This window comes from Mandrillus leucophaeus, unplaced genomic scaffold (assembly GCF_000951045.1).
Source record: "Mandrillus leucophaeus isolate KB7577 unplaced genomic scaffold, Mleu.le_1.0 Scaffold56, whole genome shotgun sequence".
Taxonomy (NCBI): Eukaryota; Metazoa; Chordata; class Mammalia; order Primates; family Cercopithecidae; genus Mandrillus; species Mandrillus leucophaeus.
In genome coordinates, this window is record NW_012106030.1 from 4,287,974 (window position 1) to 4,304,423 (window position 16,450).

A 16,450-nucleotide genomic window follows, 5' to 3' on the forward strand; every position below is an offset into this window, starting at 1 on the left:
TCTTCTTTGTAGAATGACTGCATGATTAATAATCTAAGATTCTAATCACTTGACCCACGGTAATCTACTGTGATTTTAAAGTAAGCTGTTAATTGTCTTATGTGCAAGGCTGGCTTCTGTTTTTTGTGACACATTCTGATAAGAACTTCTCAATGGGAGTGATAGATTTTCTTTGGATTTTCTATTAAAAGCAGAGAAGAAACTTTGACAAATCGGCATTTTAGATTTTGATGTCTCTAAGGAGTCAGTTTTTATTTTTTAAGAGGAGACCTGTTACACCCAAGCATGCATTCAAAAGAGATAAAACTAAAAGAAGCTTGCAATGGGATGGATCATTAAGGACCTTCTCAGAAATAGATGAAATGGATGTGGGCTTTAGCAGTTGTTGTTGTGGATGATTCGGCACTTCAGGAGCTTGAGATAATTGTCGATCTTATGTGAATCCCTGCGTAGGCAGTGGAGCAGGTTATAATAAGCAGAAAGGCGAGACTCTTCATCAGCCATCTGCAGGGATGGAAGTCCCGTCCAGACAGGGTAGATCTCATTTTCTTTGGTTTCAGGATGAACCTAATCACAAAAAAACAGTGACTTATTCTTCATATTATTAGCATTTGTATGTCCTTGTTCTTTCTAACTGTTGGATTAAGAATTGAGAATGAGATATGAATGTAAAGTTTTAGACAAAGGCAATGATTTCTGTATATCTGGGCCAGTGTATCAGAAACCTATTCATCTAAAAACTAGAAGCAGAATACATGTTTAGGTTTTCTGACATCTATGTGATCACAGATGAAGTATGTTTTTGCAGGAGTAGACAAATGGAGAACCGGAAAGGTACTATGTAAATATCGACATAGATTTGACCAAGAGACAATGTAGTAGCTCACTTCGGTGTTCTCACTCGAGGAACTATTTCATTTCCCCATTTCACCAGTCTTGTCCCTGATGTATCCTTTGTGCTTTATTCTTCCTGACATCCTTTATTTTCTTCCTGCTTTGAACTCAGTCTATTCCCTATCTAGTGTATGTTCCAAAAACTTTAAAAAAGATGAAGATTGTACTTGTACTTGATGCTTTGGGGTACAGATAATTTAGTGATGACCATGACTAAGAAAAGCTGCTTAGCAGTCAGGAGATTTTCATTTCCTCAAATTTCTAGGGGAAACAATTGCTTTCTTTTGAGGTCCCTGGGCTGGGAGGTGCTGGGAAAAGCACCTACAAGAAAGGGGTACAGGCCGGGCAGGGTGGCTTACACTGGTTCACGCACTTTGGGAAGCTTGAGGTCAGGAGTTCAAGACCAGCCTGGCCAACATGGTGAAACCCCATCTCTACAAAAAAACCCACAAAAATTAGCGAGGCCTATTGGTGCACGCCTGTTGTCCCAGCTACTTGGGAGGCTGAGGCATGAGGATCGCTTGAACCCGGGACACAGAGATTGCAGTGATCACGCCACTGCACCCCAGCATGGGTGACATAGTGAGATCTTGTCTAAAAAAAACAAAAGGTCGGGGGGTTGCCGGCAGCAACCCTTCAGTGGTGAGGGCTGTGTGGTAGGGTTGGGGGCATGGCTGTGATAACAAAAGGAGGCTGAACAGCACAACAGAGGGCATGCTATGTTTCTTCACACTCTATAAGCCTTTGCAAACCAGGAAAGCCCAGAGTTCATAGAGACCAAGTAACCATTTTAGCAACTTTAGGGATGTCAGCTAGTTTGGAGAGCTATTAGGTATAAATCTGCATGTAGACACGGATCTACTAAACCTTTTTCTACAGAGTGAGAATATTTTTCAAATCTGGGATTCCCTATTGGAATTTAAAGTGTGTGTGTGTGCACGCATGCCTGTGTGTGTGTGTGTGTTTTCATTGACTGGCTTTATGTTTTTATTTTTAATTTTTGGTACTTGAGCCCTAAGACAAAATTTACTGTGTAAGGAATAATGATATGAACAAGAATAAATAAATAAGTGGTAGAGAAAAAAGAACAGAAAATGGAGTACTATAGAACAAATTAGTGACCTCAGAAATTAGGTTTACAGTAATCATACATTCCAAGGTTAATATGTACTTTGTGTTTGTTTTGGACATATTTTTCTCCCATGAAAATAACAAAAATGATACATGATAACATGTACTTAGTACACAAAAAGAGAAATACAAAATTGTTCCTGTTATTATTCCTATAATCATATATTTTTCTTTAGATGGTACATTATCCCTGAAAACCTCAGAAGCTGTTTAGGTATTATCTCACTAATGTTGAAATTATCCCATCTGAATGGAGATATCTATTGCAAATACTAACACAATCTAAATATGGCAGATTATTTGGGGGAGATTAAGTACAATGACATGAGTTTTGATTTTGGAGTCCCAAGAAAAAACAAAATTTAGAATGAGGCAACTTTCTATAAATTACAAAACAAAGACACTCCAGAAAAGATATATCCCCTTCTTTTGTGACTCCCTGCCATCCAGTGCTTGTGGGATCGATCCCCTGAAATCAATGCAACCTGTGTGCACTGATGTCATTGTCTTGTCATGTTAATATCTGCTCCTCCCTGACAAGTCTGTGCAGCAGATCGGGGTGAGTGGCTGCGGGACCATCTAATCTGATTTTGGTTTTCTTCTTTCTCCCTTCCCACTCTCATCCTCTGGTAAGGGGAGAAAAGAGAAAGCATCTGACCAGAATTTCCAATAGTGTGTGTCCTGAGATACTCTGCAGAAAACATGTATCTTGCAGATTCTATTCTCTAGTTTTCTCTCCCTTGAAAACACTTAGCTTCCTGTCCTTAGGAAGGGGCAAGTCTGTGGTTTTGCATATAGAGTAGGGAAAGTGACATCTGTCAAATAGCATTCTAAGATTCATTTACATTGGAATCTATGACTATGAATGACTAGGCTCTTGCTTTATTTAATAGCGGTCTAGAATATGGAATGCCGAAATTTTCTTCTTTCAAAGGGAAATATTTCTCATCACAGAGGTCACCGCTTATATTAATGAGAAAAACAAAGAAGCACCAGGAGGCTACTCACCTGGCTGACTATCAGCTCCATGCCCTCTAGAAGCCGTTTGGTTTGCTCCTCAATCTCTACGGCTTTGGATAGGATAGCCTCCGGGGCTTCTTCCATACCACGTACTTCCGTGACTAGATGATACAGGGGCTCATTCCAGGATCGCAATATGCTGACTATCAGGCTCAGAAAGTCTTTTTGCTACGAAACCATATAGAACAATTGCATTAAAATAGGTAAAGTACAATGGGGTTAGTTACATGTGATTTTTGCTTAGAAAGGCTGGACGAAAATATTTCTTTTTATTCCTATGTGTAGGTATATTTTTCTTTAGGTGATAGAAGTTGTAGAAATGTAAAATTTAAACTATTGGCCTAAACTTTGCTAAAATTAAAAAAAAGTCTGGCTTATTTCAATAACCCCTTTTTCTAATGAGAGTTCTAATTGATAAAATGAAGAATTTCGTTTTTCCTCTGAAATTCTATCATCTGTCCACTTAGCAAGATCTTTTGTATTTGATCGATTTGCTTGTCCCTGGGGAGAAACTAAAGTGTTGCCGGAATTCAGTAGGTGCCCAGAGTATCTGACTTGTGAGAAATAGATTCCACTGGGGTCCATGTCAAGGGGCCCAAATCACTCTCATCCAAGCATTCATTCATACTAATGAATCAAATCGTTCATCAAACTATTCATAATTTTTGATTTGTAGTTTTATTTGGGGATCCTAGAACGAAGAGACAATGAAGATGACATGGAATTCATCAACATGCTTTCCTTGATCTATACAACCCCTGCCCCATGCTGCTGGCGGAGCAGTCTGTTCTCTTGGCTTATGCAGGCGAGTAAGATGCAACCAATGTTATCTGGAATAACCATGGAATTCACAATGGCGTTCTGGCTGCCTAGTTTTTGCTTACTACCAGGATCCTGTAGGAGACTCCAAGTAGCTGATTATCTCTGATGTAAAATGCTTACTTTGTAGAAGTACGTGAACTAGTCTAGTGGTAACAAAAAGAATAAAGAAGAAATAAATGGACATTGCAATGGAAACATGTACGAGGATATGAAAGAAAGAAGCTATAAAGAGGTACAGGCCATAAAGTGAGTGTCAGTGTAGTTTTTCTGGGAGCATTGCAACACAATGATTAAGAGTAAGGGTTGTGAATTGAATGAAGCCCAGGCTCACTGCTTATTTGCCATGTGACTGGTACAAATTCCATAGCCTTTCTGAGCCTCAGTTTCCTTATCTCAGTAAGTGTAATAACAGTACCTCATGTTATAGGATTTTTATGAGGATTAAATACAGTAATGCCCATAAAGTGCCTGGCAATGTAGTACAATTTGAGCATTCCTAATTTAAAAATCTAAAATCTGAAATACTCCCATGAGCATTTTGTTTTTTTAGCATCATGTAGGTGCTCAAAAAACTTAGGATTCTGGAGTATTTGGGATTTCTGATTAGTGATAACTCAACCTGTAGATCTCAATAAATATTTCCTCTTCCTCCTCCTTCTCTCCTTTCTCTTTCTCCTCCTTCTCTTATTATCATAATTATTATTAATGAACATAGCAGACAGAAATGTTGGTACCATTCCTAAAATTGTAAATGGAGAATACGTTGAATTTGTAGGGGGCATGTATATAAAGATGTTTGTTTTAAATCATGTTAAGGCTGTGATTATGGTAGACAACCAAAAGGGAGAAATTACAGCAACAGAAGATTGAAGCTGAGATACATGACTGGGGCTGATACACAGACTTGGTAGTCATCAGAACAGTGGCAATTGTTGTAGCTGTGAAAAGTAAAATATTATATTTTACAGGATCTGTTTTTGTTTTTTTTTTGTGAGGGGAGTGGTGACTTTTAACTAAAAAGTAAGACAGGGCAGAAGAGTCAGTGAAGAATGAAAAAGTAGGTGTCAGAGAAGCAGAAATAGAACCAGAATAGAGTCTTGAAAGTCCAGAAGAGATGGCTCCAATAGTGCAGGGGTCAGTAATGTAACATGCTGTTGATGTAGAAGTCACGAGTAACATGTAATAAATAAAACTGCATTTGTTTTTCTTACATATGCATAAATGTATATTTACCCACAGAAGTCGAATTCAGTTCAAACTTTCATATAGTATATATACAATCCTAGCGACAAGGCATTGGTTAAAATAATGTTATCTGCAAGGACAATGTACGGATCTGCTATTTAGATTGCCGCTACCATCTTTACTTAGCATTTGATTTGACTCATATTTCATCAGCTACATAATGTAATTTTTCGATTGCTTATTCTTCCTATATTTTTCTCTGCATGTACAATTACCACTGTATTACAGCACCTCTAATAACCTATCACCATGATAATACGGTGTACTGCCTTGGTTGTTTTGGTGCAAAGCCTGGATGAAGGACTCACATTGATCTGTTGGGCTTGCTCCTTGTCTTCGGGGGTGGGAAGGGAAGAAGTGTGGCAGCTGTTGATGGCCCTGGTAATGAACCCCCGGCCATGGGTATACCGTTTATCCTGGAAATGATGAGACAAATTCAATTAGTTGGGGTTGTTTGGGCATTGAATAAATGAATCCATTACCAGAATACTAATACATTTGACAGATGTGTAATTTTTAAAATTTAGAGCTACATAAAAATGAAAACTAAAGAATTAAGAAAGTAACCCTTTTGCCTACTTCCCCCCATTATCTCTGTAAACTCATTTTTTCATCTAGTTTTCATAAATCTCAATCTTTTCCCTTCTTTGCAATTCTCTTGTTGTTTACTTTTACCATTCACACAAGTCACACAAGTTACTATTTGGAAAGCAAATGCTAAAGATACCAAAAATATGAAACAATACATTTTGTATTGAGAATCATCTTTCTTCAGCATTTGAGCCAAATGCCATAGTGCAAATGTATTTACATGTATTCATTTAATCTCTTATTTACTGTGGGCCCAAACTGATAGACTTCTCTTAATAGGCATTGTAAAATTATAACTTTTCTCTAAATGTTTCTCAGAGTCCACACACCTGTACCTTACTAAATTCATGATAGACATGGAATACAACTTTTTTTTTATGACAAAATAAGTCAGAAACCCAGGGCACACAATTTTAGGAAATATAAACAATGGACTGAGGATAAGAGCAGAATAAAAAATGAGCTAACAAATTGACAAGAAAGACTAGTCTTTAGCAAAACTTATAAAAGTACAAAGGAATTACTAGGAAGATTTGGAAGACAAAAGATGGCCAGTCAAAAATGGAGGATGAAAGAGAAATCAGAGAGTAAAAATAATTTTATAAATGTACACTTATTCTCTATGGAGGCCCCTGATTTATTAAAGCAGTAATCTATTGTCTGCTCCTTGATTGACCTAGAAGAGTTAACCTATGATTTCCAAAATAGGTTATTCAGAAATAGAGTACATATTTCTGAAAAAGAAAAGAAAGGGGGGAAGGAAGGAAGGAAGGAAGGAAGGAAGGAAGGAAGGAAGGAAGGAAGGAAGGAAGGAAGGAAAGAAGGAAGAAAGGAGGGAACTAGGGAGAGAGGGAAGGAAGGAAGGGTAAGGGAAGGGAGGAAGGAAGGAATGAGAGAAGGAAGGAAGGGAGGAAAAGAAAGAAAAAAAGCACTGGTTTCCAATTCTAAACTAGCCCTTTATTGTAATTTTAAACCCATACACTGAAAATCCCAGAAAAATGATTTCTAGCATTTTGGGGTTTTTGAAAAGTTATTAATTGTTTATTTTCCCCAGCATGGATTCAGCTCAGTTTAATTCTATTCAATCCACCCAATTCACTTCAGTGCAGTTCTTCGTTATTGGATATCTGTTCTGTGCTAAGTGAAGAATGCCTGTGGAGTCTGACCCCTACATTCAAGAATAAGAAATCAACACTCTTCCTTCTCCTCAGCCCCAGCTAAGCATGCTTTAGGTCAGGTGTTTAAATTTTGTTTATTTTTAAAAAATAAAGTGAATTAAAGAAAAAATTTAAAAGTCATTACATTCTTTGAGAATCTTTGCGATTTCATGGCACTGTCCCTTTCTTCTTGTTCCACATCTTATGAGCTGGTGTCTTCTTTCACATGTTAAAGTGTAACATTTGAAATTTGGCTTGGGAGGTTTTCTAGGTTAACATGTAGTAGAGCCCAATAGATCATGGGAAGTCTCCTTCAGGGAGGAAGCCAGAAGCATGGTACTTACGAATTCGCTGAACATTTCTGAGGAGAGGTTATGGATGTAATGGGACAGGACGACTGCGCGGTCAAACAGGTCTCGAAGGGTCACCTGGCATCTGGCAGCCCCACCAGGACAGACGGGCAAGGGGGCCACGTTCTGGCACAGGAGCAGGTTTGACACCAGCAGCAGCAGGAGGGACCCTGCTTAAATAAGAATGCGAACCCCTCTGAGATGATCTATTCCACCGAGGTTTTCAAAAGAAATCCTGCCGAGGGAAAGCCTTATTGCTCCCCACTGCCCTCAGCTGCCTGATTTGGCACTGTAATGGCTGGGATGGGGGAAGAACCAATGCCTTCCACTGTGTAAATGTAGATATATATATAATTGTGTTTGCACAGATATATAGTTTGAGAAGTGGGTTACTTCCTGCATTTTTGTATGGTTCCCAGAAGTGCTTCTGTACTTCGCAAATATTTGGAGCTTAAATTAATTCTGAGCTAGAGTGTTCAGGTCATTCTCTTAAGATAGTTTAATGTCTTGGGAGTTTCTGCAGGTTTTCAGCAGTCAGGCTGTCCAGGAGTTTGTAATTTTTTTTTTAACTAGGTGTGTCTGATAATTTACATTTTAGACACTGATATAACAAAAACAGCACAGTTGATCCTTTCGATTTATCATCCTGCCTGATAAGAATAAACACATGATTGTTTGATTGCTAATACTGAGTGTGAAGAGAATTCTGACATAAAAATAATGCTGTAGCTTAGATCTGCTAACTCACCATAATAATCCCATGTATTTGTTTGACACTTTGCCAAAAGCATTAAATTTGTTTTCTATATTTGAGCTTCATAATAACCTTGTGAGATACACTGGGCCTTTGTAATTATCATCAAATTATATTGATGAAACAGATGGCTTAGGGAAGTTAAGTGATTTTTCCCCAAGTCGTATTATTAGTGGGTGAGAGAGGCATGATGCCAATACTGTGGTCTTTGCACATCGTCTTGTCACATCGCGTACACCTGTGGGCTCTTAGTCTGCATCTGTGTAATGGGGGCCGCATGAGTAGCTGTGATGGCTCAGTGTTTATGCAGGTTGTTGCCATCGCTTATAAAGAACAAGTTCTTTGCCTTTGATTGATTGCATCACAACAGAGGCCCCAGAAAGCTTGATTTTTATCCACTTTTCCTGCTCTAATTACAAAACACTCTGATCATTGTCAAAGGTTTTCAAAGCTTTGTCATCAATTTGCTATCTCAGCAAATGGACAATTACAGGCCTGTAACATATCAATAACTTATACTTTCAAAAGGAAAGAAATGATATATAGCTACCAAATTTAAATCACTTGTTAACTTCAGTGACACTACCCCAAAAGAATGCCCAATATAAAACCGTGTTTATCACAAAACTTAAGTCCTTCAAAACCTTTAATAAATGCAATCGGAAATGTCCAAGATAAAACTAGGCAAATGCTAAAGATTAGTTTGTGAAAAAGTACCTAAACCTAAACACTTAAAAATACCTAAAAAATTGTTTAGTGTAGGAAGTGACCTTTTAGTTGTAAAATAAAATTTTTGTTTGAGATGATTCCTATTACAGACTTTTAATTTTTCAAAAACATGATGCTTCCAAAAAGTTTATTTTATGCATACTATAATAAAACGATGAAACCAAATGTATATTTTATCTGTATGCGTAAATAAAATGTGCTTTGTGGATAGAGAAATTGGAATAACAGGTCTAGGAAATTCACAACTGGATAGATGTTCTGTATCTCTGAGTACATTTATCTGCACATTTAGCATGGAAGGGATTTTTAAAGCCCAAGATGAGATAAAATAGACACGTTTGTGTTCTTCATTTCACTAGAAACAAATTTTATGGTTGTTACTAATTTATTTTCCTTGCAAATGTCAATCAAGAAAGTAAAGGTGATTAGTTATTACTAGGTAACCTGTTTTTCCTTTTGAAATGTCATTTGGCTTGAACCAAATTGACAAAGAATAGAAAAGACAATTCTGCTATTAGTGTTTATTTTATGGCTTCACAATTGAAAGTTTCATCAGGTTGATTTGAGTTGGCCAATCCACATTAGAGGCCTGATAACCAGAAAATGTTACTTTGTCCCTTTGAGAGTTGTGGCAAATTGGACCCATAGACTCTTTGAGTCTTATTCTAGTCCAGAGTTTCTCAATCTTGATATTATTGGCATTTTGAGTTGAATAATTTCTTGTTCTGGGGGCTGTCCCGTGCATTGAAGGATGTTTAGTAGCATCCCTGATCTCTATCCATTAGATACCAATAGCACTTTTCCCTCACTTCTCCACCTCAGTTAAGACAACCCAAAACACCTCCTGACGTTGCCAAATGCCTCTGGGAGAAGAGAGGATTTCCCTGTTTGAGAACCATTGTTCTGTTCTATGGTGCGCTTGTATAATTACTTCCTAGAGCAATCATTAGATTGCACTTCTAAACATTGTAAACCTGCAACCTCTTATTAGTTAAAATTTCACATTAATCCCCCCCACAGAAGTGTTGATACAACCAACAACCCAGTGAGTTGTCACACATACCTTTCCATGGCGATCCTTTGATGTTCATGTTGGTGATCGTTGCGGGAAACACACTTCACCAGAGGAGATCCGGAAGTCTTACGGTTTTCTCTCTCCCAGATATTGGCTTTATAAACCTTTGACATCTTCATGAATATAATGAATCAGGCATTTGTTTCCCTTTTCCTGGTCATCTATTTCCGTCATTGAGATTATCCCCATAATTTCAAACATCAAATGGTATTTTATTTCTTATTCATATTCAGGAAGACATATTGGTCAGAAATGAACATTCTAGGAAGGATTTTGATTAATTAGGCCAAAAGGAAATGAGAGAAATGATGAAGGTGAGATCTGAGACTAGTTTGGTTTGGAGGATCTATAAAACTACGAAGTCATTTACTTTAAAATTTATCTTATTTCTCTACAGTTTGTTGAATATATAGGATTATATTTCACTTAAGTAACAGTCTCATGTATTATCAGTTATCAAGTTTCTTCCTCAAGATTGCTAGGTAAAGATTTAAACATTTTTACACTAAATACCAAGAGATATAGAATAAGGATTGAGAAATCAGAATTTTCAGTCCCCTGTTACACTGTCATTAAATTTCCCTCATTTTGTTTCTTTTTACATTTTATCTTTTTAAAAATACGTTTCGTCTTTTTAAAAATAGCATATCTGTATGGTACTTTCAATGTACATCTTCATCTGTTTATTTCTTTTGATTTTAACGTATGTGTTAAGTGGTATTATTCTCTCCAGTTTACAGATGAAGAAACAGGAGCCTGGAGAGACTAAAGGTCAAGAATATGAAAGAAGTAGTTCAGTGCAAAAGTAATTGCGGTTTTGGGCTTTACTTTTAAATGGTAAAAACTGCAATCACTTTCACACCAACCTAATAATTCTACAGTTGAGTTAAATGAAGGAACAATTATTACTTCACGGAAAATCAGGAGTCATGTGAGGAAGGCTGGGAAATGAATTCTCTTGTAAACATCCTGTGGACCCACTTCTAAGACAAACAAGCTATAACCCCTGATTTAAGAGTTTATTTTGGGGAAGTGATACAGTAGTTTTCCAGGGCAAACACACGTGCGTGCGCGCACACACACACACAGACACACTTACACCCATCATCCTGCTATACCATGTAATAAACTGAAATTCTAGCCAGTAATTTCCACTCTTTTCAAGGATAGGAGTGTGTAAGCTGTTATTAACTTATGATCTCTCTACCTTCTCTGACCCTGAGCCACTCTGGGGTTAAGGTGACAAAAATTCATCTTTCATGGGCTTAAAAATTCCATTCACCTTTTGAAAATTTCCTAAATGAAATGATTATAATGAATAAGAACTAAGTTTTATTGATGACTTTCTCTAATTTTTAAGTCCATGCATCTAAAGCAGCCTGTGACCTTTAGTTTCAAATTTGCTGTCTCTTACAATAGACTGATGAATGAGGTAATTTAAAAAATAATCTTCCTATGGCATTTACTTTTTCCATAGTTCCTAGAGCCACATATGTGCTTTAGCAATTATCTGACTAAGTGCTCTTATGGGGACCTAGAAATCTTAACGAAGACTAACGTCTCTGAAAAACTATCTTCCTAATTGCCTTAGTTTAAGGCAATCCTGCATTTTGAATCATAAACATCAAATGTGATGATTCATAGACTCTCTCAATCTGAAAGCTGGGTCAGGATTCCATATATTCACATTAGGTATTCATTTTTTCCCTGGATGGCGAAAGTCTGAATTATTAAGAGAGCAGAGCTGTGTGGCAGAGAAATTTACATTATCCCGTATTCTCCTCCTCTCCCATAAACTTAAGAGTAAGAAAATCTGTTACAAGAACTGACAATGACAACTTAATCTTAAAATTTAAAGGTGTTGCAACATTTGTAGATAGCCAGGATAAGAGCAATCTAAGAAAACCTAAGCTGTGTTTATTCAGTGGCAGTCAGTCGATTTATTTGACTGCAAAGAGGTACATGTTTCTCTGTAAAATTTATTGTGTGTTTCCTTGCTGCTCCACAGCCCCACATTTCCTGTGAATGGAATATTGCAATATATAAATAATGCAAAGACATATTTTATGCAAAAATCATAGTTGTCCTATTCTTCTAACTGCTGTGCGTTATCCCTTTTCACCTTAATTTTTATGTGTGCTTATTTGTCAGCCTTTCTCTTTATCAAACTGTGCCCTTAATTTAGAGCAATAAAGAAGTTCAGTAAGGATCGGGTTGTATGTTTTAAAACTTTACAAAACTTCGTTTGCCATTTTTGGTCTGAGGTCTTGTGATGAAACTGGGGCCTGATGATTGATTTATGTCAAGTAGCTGAATAAATAGCTCAAATGATGCTAAAATTCCCATACTACGTTTAGTACCTGAAACTAATAAACAAGTTTGCCATCTTTTCTAAAGAACTCTAATTTTTAACATTAAGTAACATCAGGTTGGTTTTTATTCCTAATTTGGAACAAAGTTTGTGTTTTCTTCTGTTTATCTGTTTTTAAGTTTGGAATAATTTTGTTTTTCCTTCTGTCATGTATGAAGCAAAGTATATTTAAAATCTTTCACAGGCCGGGCGCGGTGGCTCACGCCTGTAGTCCTAGCACTTTGGGAGGCTGAGGCAGGCAGATTAAGAGATCAGGAGTTAGACACCAGTCTGACCAATATGGTGAAACCCCGTATCTACTAAAAATACAAAAATCAGCTGGGCGTGGTGGCGGGCACCCACTGACTAGTCCCAGTTACTCAGGAGGCTGAGCAGGAGAATCGCTTGAACCCAGGAGGCGGAGGTTGCAGTGAGCCATGATTGTACCACTGCACTCCACCTTGGGCCACAGAGTGAGACTCCATCTCAAAAAAACAAAAAAAAAATGTCTTCACATAACTTAAGAGGTGTCTACTGCAAGATATGCTAGGGGATATTAAAGAGGGAAAGAAATTAAGAGTTAAAAAAATCCTCAGAATAAATGTATCACAAAGATATTTCAATTTGTATTGGTAGTGAATTGTCTTAAATAAAGCGAAATATGAAATGATTAAAGGTGTATTGTTTATGAATTGAAAAATTCTGAATAGTCATCTTCTAATGCTTGGACTAAAAAATTAAATAGTATGTATGCTGTTTTCAGTATAAAATATTAGACAATGTAAAGGGCACATTGGAGAAAAGATCAATAGTGTTTTTTTTGAATGGCACTATTTTTAGAATAAGCAAAATGCAATGCCTTAATTACATCCTACTATTTAGATTAACTTCATACATATTGTTGAATTGAATTTGGCCTAATGCTGCCCCATTTTCAGTAAACTGCAATCTAACTTAGCATGCAAACAAACTGCAACATAAATTAAGAATATATTCTTGTAACAAGTAGCCGAGTCTTGGACAATCTTAGCAGCTGAGCTTTCAGCCAGTTACAGGCTACAGACTGCTCAGACACGTCCAAGTAAGGCAAAGGAGGAGCTGTAATCAATGACACTATTTCTGTTTGTCATTTTATTTTTCTGTTCGTAAATACTGCCCGCCCACTTTGCAGGGAGGAGCTTTCTAAACCATTACTCATTTAGGGTGCTGCCTCATTCATTAATTGTCTCTTTGCTCATTTAAACCCTGCTAAAATCAATTCTTCTAAAGTTTTTTCTTTTAACAATAGTAAGATACGCTTTTGTTTTCTTTTGGAAGTGTTCCTGTTCAGTGTTTGTTTTTGCTAGGGCTTTGGAGATCATCAGTTTCCCTTCAGAACCCCAGAATGCAAGTTCTTAATCTGTTGTCAGTTCCTTGAGGGCATTTGCTACTTAAATAAGAAAACTATAGTGGAAGCATTTGGAAATTTCCCCTATAATTCTTATTTTTTTCTTTTAATTACTGCTATACTATTCATATCTTCTGGTCTAGTTCTATGAGATCTCTATGAATTATATGTCACATGCTTGTTCTGAATCATGTGTGCCTTGGGACAAATTTTAATGCCTGATATAAAATAATGCCAGATTTAAGGATGATGTGTCCAGAGACTTCACAAATGTAAATCTCACTCTTTGAGAGTTATGGGTTTTTTTTTTTAGGCAAAATAATTAAATATTTAGCTGTATGCTAATCAGAAGTGAGGTGGATAACTTTCCTTGTGAAAGGTTCCTCACACTTCAATATTATATGTATGTGCACAGGCACACACATTTCTTATCTGATGGAAAGTAGAGCTGAAGCATGCCTACTTCTAGCTAGGGATCAACTGGTCTATCTATCTATCTATCACCTATCTGTTAATCATCTCTTATTATTATCTAATAGGAAATGGGACTCTCAGCCATGCTTACTTCCAGGGATAATTTTAAATTTTATAATTTAAAATTCTAATTAGCACAGACACCATCAAATAGAACAGAAAGCTATAGCAATAGATCAGGGTGCCTGAGGCCCCCTGAAATGATAGGCATTAATTTTTTTATTGTTTCATAGTGGTGAGACTGTAGGGGTTGACCTATGCGAGGGGCTGGGGGAGTCTAGAGGAATCAGAGCACTTGGGAAGTCAGGGAGTTGAGTCTGTGCTGAGAAGTATTTTGATATTGTAACAACGCTTAGGGCCATGCATGTGCTGACACACTATCACCCCTAACTTCCTCCACTGCCAATTTTTTTGCCTATATTGAAAGATTCAGATTGAAAAGTAGAGCAGGCTCTTCAGAGAAAATGTTACCCTTCAAATCCAACCTACATACCCTTTATCCTCCAATACATTTTTCTGTTAGAATTTGTCTAAAATATCTTAGCTGTGACACATCTGCTTAGTTTTTTTTTTTCTTATTTATTCATTCATGTCTTATCAGTATAACCAAAGGGATTATTTTTTAGGAAAGCTCCTTACCATTACAGTTGATCTAGAAAAAAATGGACATATAAATAAGAATTAATTCTTTGATGGAGTGCTCTATTGTCCAACAGTAATTAAAACATGTATAATACTAGGCTTTTAAATGACATATGGGAATGTAGAAGTTCAAGGTGATGAAGAAGTCTTGTGGGAAAGGCAGGTCACAGATTCATGGATCTCACTAATTCTAATAAAATAAATGGAAAATAAGATTAAAAAGAAACTAAAAATACACATCAAAATTGGAAGGAAGTATGAACATGTTCATTTTTAAAAATGGTTTATATCTGAGAATCAATAGATATAGTCAAGCTGATTTTTATCAGTTACGATTTCAACAGATGATGCAAAGTTCTGACTGTAACCCTTACAAAAATGAAAAACAGATCGTAAACCTTTTAAGTTGTCAGAAAAAGAAAATACACATACGCGCACACACACACCCAAAACACAAGACTTTCCATTTAACAAAAAATAGAAAAAAAATGATATGTAGGCCACAAAAATATGCAATTAGGGGGCAGAATAAAATCAAGTATATCAAGATAAATCTACTTATTAAAAGAAGAAAATGACTCAGCTTCTCTAAAAATGGCAAATTCCAATTAAATGCTTATATACAAGTGACATATCTTGTAGGGGAGAAGAGATTCCTTTTCTTGCCCATAGATAGGTTCATGCCTGACAGTCCTATAACAAAAGACAGTAACAAAATAAAAACGTACAGATTTATTCAATATAAATTTACATGAAAAAAAGCCTTCAGAAATGAAGAACCAAAGAAACAGAGAAATGTGTATTTTTATGCTTCAGGTTGATAAAAAGTGGACAGTCATGTAGAAATATAATTGTACAAAAAGGAGTATGATCTAAGATACTATAGGGAACTTACCAAAGCCTGTATGTTCCGATTCTTCTGGGTGTCTCTGTCTTTGAGGGTACTTCTGGAATGAAGGTTCTTATGACCTACTTTACAGAAACGTCAGAGGATTCTTTTATGGCCTGCTTCAGGGGAGAAGGGCGGGAAAAGCTCACAGAGTGAACTTCCTGTTTCTGCTGTTTTCTGAAATGCCAAGATGCCATATTTTGGGGTAGTGTGTTCTGAACCCCATCAATCTAAAAGAGTGGTTTTCAAAGGTCAAGCACTTAGGTGGTGATTTTGCCTCCCAGAGACATTTGGCAATGTGTGAAGATGTTTATGACTGTCATAACTGGAAGTGCGGGTGCTGCTGGTATCTGGTGAGCAGAGACCAGACATGTTGCATGTTGCTAAACATCTTACAACACACAGAGCAGCTCTCAGGACAAAATATTATGCCATCCAAATATCAGTAGTGCTGCTGTTGAAAAACCTAGATTAAAATGGAGTGCCTAAAGAAGTTAAAGTACAAAAATATCACACCAAGCAAATTAAATTGCTGGAGTAATAAATATATTACTAGGCAAAAATGTTAAAGCAAAGTACAGTACTTTGTGATATTGTATTGATATGCAGTCAACAATGGAGATGAGACTGTCTATAGTCTTTTTGCATTCAATAATAGGATCAAAAATATCAAGCGTGTATTAAGCAAATGTGAGGGAAAATTAACCAAGACACAAGATATGGGTGTGTGTATTTCAAGCACCTAGAACATCTACAATAGAATATATGGCAAAAATAATATATAAATAGTTGAGTTTGTTTTATTTTCTCTTACTGGTTACCATGACTGTTTAATGGCTGAATCTAAATAATTCCTTGAGTTCTTATCTATGTTAATTTTTGTTGGCATTCAACCTTATACTGCCCCTTTTGGCTGTCTTATTCAAAGTCATGACTTTAC

At 36.6% G+C, this 16,450-nt stretch overlaps 1 protein-coding gene across 1 annotated transcript; it reads right to left on the reverse strand.

The window, feature by feature from the left end:
* Nucleotides 1–218: 218 nt before the first annotated feature.
* On the reverse strand, nt 219–15,610 carry PRL (prolactin). The gene is made up of 6 exons (XM_011998167.1): nt 15,517–15,610; nt 9,757–9,881; nt 7,205–7,380; nt 5,421–5,528; nt 3,034–3,213; nt 219–567 (listed from the first exon to the last, which is right to left on the reverse strand). The coding sequence occupies exons 2-6, from the start codon at nt 9,782–9,784 to the stop codon at nt 376–378; spliced, it is 684 nt and encodes a 227-aa protein (XP_011853557.1). The 5' UTR covers nt 9,785–9,881; nt 15,517–15,610; the 3' UTR covers nt 219–375.
* Nucleotides 15,611–16,450: the final 840 nt, after the last annotated feature.